The following is a 5,285-nucleotide window of genomic DNA, read 5'->3' on the forward strand; positions in this document are numbered from 1 at the left end:
ATGGGGTGGGGTGAGTGTTATTGGGCAGGGAGGGGAAGAGACTGGGTTAGGGTTGGGCATGGTAATTGGGGAGTGAAACTAAATGTACATGAAATGTTGAAAGTAAAACAAACTCTGCTCTGTAAACTTGCTCCTAAAGCACAATGAAAAATAAAAGTTGAAAAAAAAAAAAAGATTGGCTTAAAACACACTCTACCTTAATGTAGCCTCATTTACAAAACAAAGAAAATCCATTCCCCATGGGCTTATAACCAGTGCAGGCGTTAGGATTTATAACACATGATTTTGGGGGATACAATTCAATCTATAACAGAGAGAGAAAGAGAGTTGGAAAAGGGTAGTCTCTCATATCAGCAATAAAAGGCCCCTGGAAAGTCAGACATCTTGAAAGACAACTGCGACATATTGGCTGTCTTGCTCAGGAAAGTGACAGAGAATTTTACATCATAAATGTATGCAATGTATGGTAGTGGACTCAAAAATTTCTACCAATGCGGCTCTGTGTTCCTCCCCATTCGACAGACAGCCGCACCCTCTTGTGCAGTCCCAGCCGCTTGGTGAGACACGATGGTGAAGGTCGGACTAAACAGATTTGGCCGTATTGGGCACCTGGTCTCCAGGGCTGCTTTTAACTCTGGCAAAGTAGATGTTATTGCCATCAATGACCCCTTCATTGACCTCAACTACATGGTCTACATGTTCCAGTATGATTCTACCCATGGCAAGTTCCATGGTACTGTCAAGGCTGAGAATGCGAAGCTTGTCATCAATGGGAAGCACATCACCATCTTCCAGGAGCGAGATCCCACCAACATCAAGTGGGGTGATGCTTGCTGAATATGTTGTAGAGTCTACTGGCATTTTCACAACCATGGAGAAGGCTGGGGCTCACTTAAAGGGTGGTGCCAAAAGGGTAATCATCTCTGCTCCTTCTGCCAATGCCCCCATGTTTGTGATGGGTGTGAACCATGAGAAGTATGACAAATCCCTCAAGATTGTCAGCAATGCCTCCTGCACCACCAACTGCTTGGCCCCCCTGGCCAAGGTCATCCATAACAACTTTGGCATTGTGGAAGGACTCATGACCATGGTCCATGCCATCACTGCCACCCAGAAGACTGTGGATGGGCCCTCTGGGAAACTGAGGTGTGATGGCCATGGGGCTGCCCAGAACATCATCCCTGCATCTACTGGCACTGCCAAGGCTGTGGGCAAGGTCCTCCCTGAGCTAAATGGGAAGCTTACTGGCATGGCCTTCCGTGTCCCCACCCCCAATATGTCCATTGTGCACCTGACCTGCCATTTGGAGAAAGCTGCCAAATATGATGACATCAAGAAGGTGGTGAAACAGGCATTGGAGGGTCCCCTAAAGGGCATCCTGGGCTACACTGAAGACCAGGTTGTCTCCTATGACTTTAACAGTGACACCCACTCTTCCACCTTTGATGCTGGGGCTGGCATTGCCCTGAACGACCACTTTGTTAAACTCATTTCCTGGTATGGTAATGAATTTGGCCACAGCAACAGGGTGGTGGACCTTATGGCCCACATGGCCTCCAAGGAATAAGAGCCTCCTGGACCATCAGCCCCAGCACTAGCACTAGAGGAAGAGAGAAACCCTTGGCTGCTGGGGAGTCCCAACTCCATCCCCAACACACTGAGAATCTCCCATCCTCTATACTTTCCATCCAGACCCCCTAAAGAAGGGGAGGGGCTTAGAGAGCCCAACCTTGTTGTGTACCATCAATAAAGAACACTGTACCTAAAAAAAATAAAAATAAAATAATAATTTCTACCAATGTGAGTATGGAATCCCAAGTCAAGAAATGACAATAAATGGTTTTCCTGAACCAGTGAACTCCTGAAGCCCAGAGCAAAGACAAGAGCTAAACTTGTCAGGGGAGATTCTACAATGCAGAGCACACAACATTTCCACAGAGGTAAAGAATCCCCACTAATTGGATCACGATCAAAATCCCTGAATCAAGTGAGGAAATGATCCCCCCTGAAGAAGAGATATCAGTTAGTTTACAAAGTTTATCTCTCACTCACTCACTGCCATCGAGTCAGATCCGACTCATAGCGACCCCTCCTTGGGTTTCCGAGGTCATATCACTTTAGAAGTAGATTGCGCAATCTGTCTTCTTAGTAGTGGTTCGTGGGTTTGATCCACCAGACTTCTGGTTAGCAGTCAAATGGCTTGGGCACTATGCCACCAGAGCTCCTTAAAAAGTTCATAAGAGACTTTAAAATAAGGACTGTATGTTTAAGCCAATTAAAATGACCAAAAGAAGAATAAAAACCCCACAAAAGAATAGGACATTGCATAAAAATATATAGGAGGATTTGAAAATTAGCCAGATGGAGATCTTATAAATGGATAAAATATATAGTAATTAAAAATAATGACTAGAGGGTATACTAAATTGCACATTGAATGCAACTAACAAGAGAATTTGTGTAATGGAAGGTATGTCTGAAGAAATTACCTAGAATGTAAGAGAGAAAGAGAGAGACAGACCGAGAGATGAGGAGCTGAAAAAATATGAAAGGAAAATTAAGAGATGGGGGGGGGGGATACAAGAAGAAAGCTCAACATATGTCAGTTAGGATCCTCAAGAACTGATAAATATGACAAAGACCAGAGACAAGTCCAGAGTTAGAACCATGAGTCTGAAAATATCTCTATTTAATTACTAAGGGACATGACCCAGGATGGCACTGTTGACCATTATGTCTGGTGGGAGCTAAAACCATCTCAAGGGACTCCAGTGAGGAAAGCACTGTTCTTCAGCAAGTACAACAGGGCTAAGTATTAACAAACATGAGATGGAGTTGACGTTGATAGTGTTGTTGCTCTTTATTGTACCTTTCTAACCCTTCTTCCATTATGTAGTAACCATGAAGTTTGGCTGGAATTCACCCTCCCTGAAAGGGATATGTGGTTATTCTAATGACATCTCCTTTGCCAAGTGTTTGGTTCAGGATTGTGTATGTGAATCAAGATAGCACAATCAGGTTGAAGTTTAGGATTTTGAGTGATGATTATGGAAAAAAGACTCTCCCTTTTCCAAATTGTATAATGAATGGTAACTCCGAATGCTCTTGGCAGCCATGTTGTAACAATGAGAAAATTTGTTTTCTGATGAAGTTCCCAAGGAAGGATGATCATGCCAAGAATTTTTTTTGTTTTTTGTTTTTTAAATCTGGAGTTATATTCCTGATTGAATCATATATAACTCACTTAACCAATAGAATTTTATGAGCAGATATATTTCTTCTATTGTTTAAGCTGCTTTGAGTTACTTTTTGTTCTTGTCATTACCAGTATCAGTAGCTGTTGCTGTAAAATAGATTCTGACTCATGACAACCCCATGGGAGTGAGAGTAGAACCGTACTCCATACAGTTTTTAACAGCTGGTATTTTTTCTGAAGTAGATCACTAGATCTCTCTTCAAAGGAAACTCTGGGTGATCTCTCAGTCTGTGTTTCCATTAGAAACTGAATGAATTCACTGCTTGCACAGCCACACACCCCTTGTCATTGTTGTTGCTATTGTTGTGTGCTGTCAAGTAATTTCCAAATGATAGCAGCTCTATACGACAGAGTGAAACTGCCCTATAGGGTTATGTAGCCTGTAATCTTTTTAAGAGCAGATCACCAGGACTTTTCTCCCAAAGACTGACTGGTTAATTAGAATCACCAGACATTGAGATAGCAGCCTAGTGCTTATGCACTGCAGTACTAGGGTTCTTTTCTCATCATTAAGTACCACTAAAGGCGTTCTTTGCACATTTCATTATAATAATTGACTATGTCTTCTCGAGTTCCTCTTTGAAATCTTCTGTTCAGCTCTTTTATGTTGTCATTTCTTCCATTTGCTGTAGCCACTTTCCATTCAAGGGCAAGTTTCAGAGTCTCTTCTGATATCAATGTTGGTCTTTTCTTCTTTTCCTTTCTTTTTAAGGAAGTTTTGCTTTCCTCATGGATGATGTTCTTTCTTTCTTTTATTTTTTTATTGTGATTTGGGTGAAAATTTACAGAGCAAATTCACTTTCCATACAGCAGTACACATACACTTTCACTCATGACATTGACTACAATTTTCCACAATGCAACAGCTCCTATCCTGCTTCCTCCCGATAGTTATTTCTTCCCTGTGCCCATCGCTACATGCACTCCTGTGCCCTGAGCTGCCTCCCTGTGAACAAACAGCCCTTTTTTATCCCATGATTCTTCTCTCCAAGGAGTGTATCTACCTCAGGTAAATGCTCAACTCATATGCCTGTCTTTTGTTTGGTTGGAAGCCACAGGTGTGGGTTCAATGCCAGACCTGAAGGACAGCCAGGGGCCATAGTCTTAGTGGTTCCACCAGGCTCTATCAGACCAGCAAACCTGGTCCCCCCCCGCTTTTTTTTTTTCTCCAAATGATTTTGAGTTTTTTTCCACATTGTTCTCCCTCTCTATCAAGGATCTCCTACATAGATCCCCTTCCAAGTGGATGACAGTGGTAGCCGGGCACCATCTAGTTCTTCTGGTCTCATAGTCATATAGGCTGCAGATCAGATGGTGTACCAGTCACTAGGACTAACTGTTTCTATGAATATTTGGTTTTCTTCATTATTTTTTGCTCTGTACAAGGAGAAACCCATCGTTGTATCTAGATGGCTGCTTGCAAGCTTTTAAGATCCCAGTCGCTACTCACCAAAGTAGGAGGTGGAACAATGTTTTGTGTAGTATGTTATACCAATTGAGCTTGATGTCCCCTGTGACTATGGTCCCAAGCCCATAGGTTCAACTACTTGGTCCCTCTGGGTAGATGGCTGTGACCAAGAAGTGACTACAACCTTCCCTCTTGTCAGCTCTACTATACACCTGGGAATTCAGATCATACAAATTAACTTATAGGACCACTGTCTGCCAACTCTATATATGGTCTTGGGTACACTCCCTGCTTCATAGACATACCTACTAGTTCAGCTGGTCCCCTCATCTATTCACCCGTATACCCATACTTGTCTTCACTGACAGTGCAGTACTGTATGTGCAAAAGGGTTCATCTTTGTTACCTGTACCTCCCATGTACCTGTCTATGTCTTGCTCTTCCTCAATTCCACCATGTTGATCACTCACATTTGGCACATTGCCCTTCTCTTCACCCAAATCAGTACTTATCTCTATCTATCTAACAGTGTTCCCTACCCTCCCACCCCTGGTAACCAACAAAAAAGTTTCCTTCCATAGATAAACTTTTCCTTGACTTTTACAATAATGGACTAATACA

The 5,285-nt window shown here is 42.6% G+C and overlaps 1 protein-coding gene across 1 annotated transcript; it reads left to right on the top strand.

The window, feature by feature from the left end:
- The first annotated feature begins 567 nt into the window (after nt 1-567).
- Nucleotides 568-1,567, top strand: LOC103201367 (glyceraldehyde-3-phosphate dehydrogenase-like). The gene is given in 2 exon segments (XM_007946040.1): nt 568-830; nt 832-1,567. Coding segments are annotated over 2 exon segments (999 nt in total).
- The last annotated feature ends 3,718 nt before the right edge of the window (nt 1,568-5,285 follow it).

This window comes from Orycteropus afer, unplaced genomic scaffold, assembly GCF_000298275.1.
Source record: "Orycteropus afer afer isolate SDZICR_OR568_19922 unplaced genomic scaffold, OryAfe1.0 scaffold00148, whole genome shotgun sequence".
Taxonomy (NCBI): Eukaryota; Metazoa; Chordata; class Mammalia; order Tubulidentata; family Orycteropodidae; genus Orycteropus; species Orycteropus afer.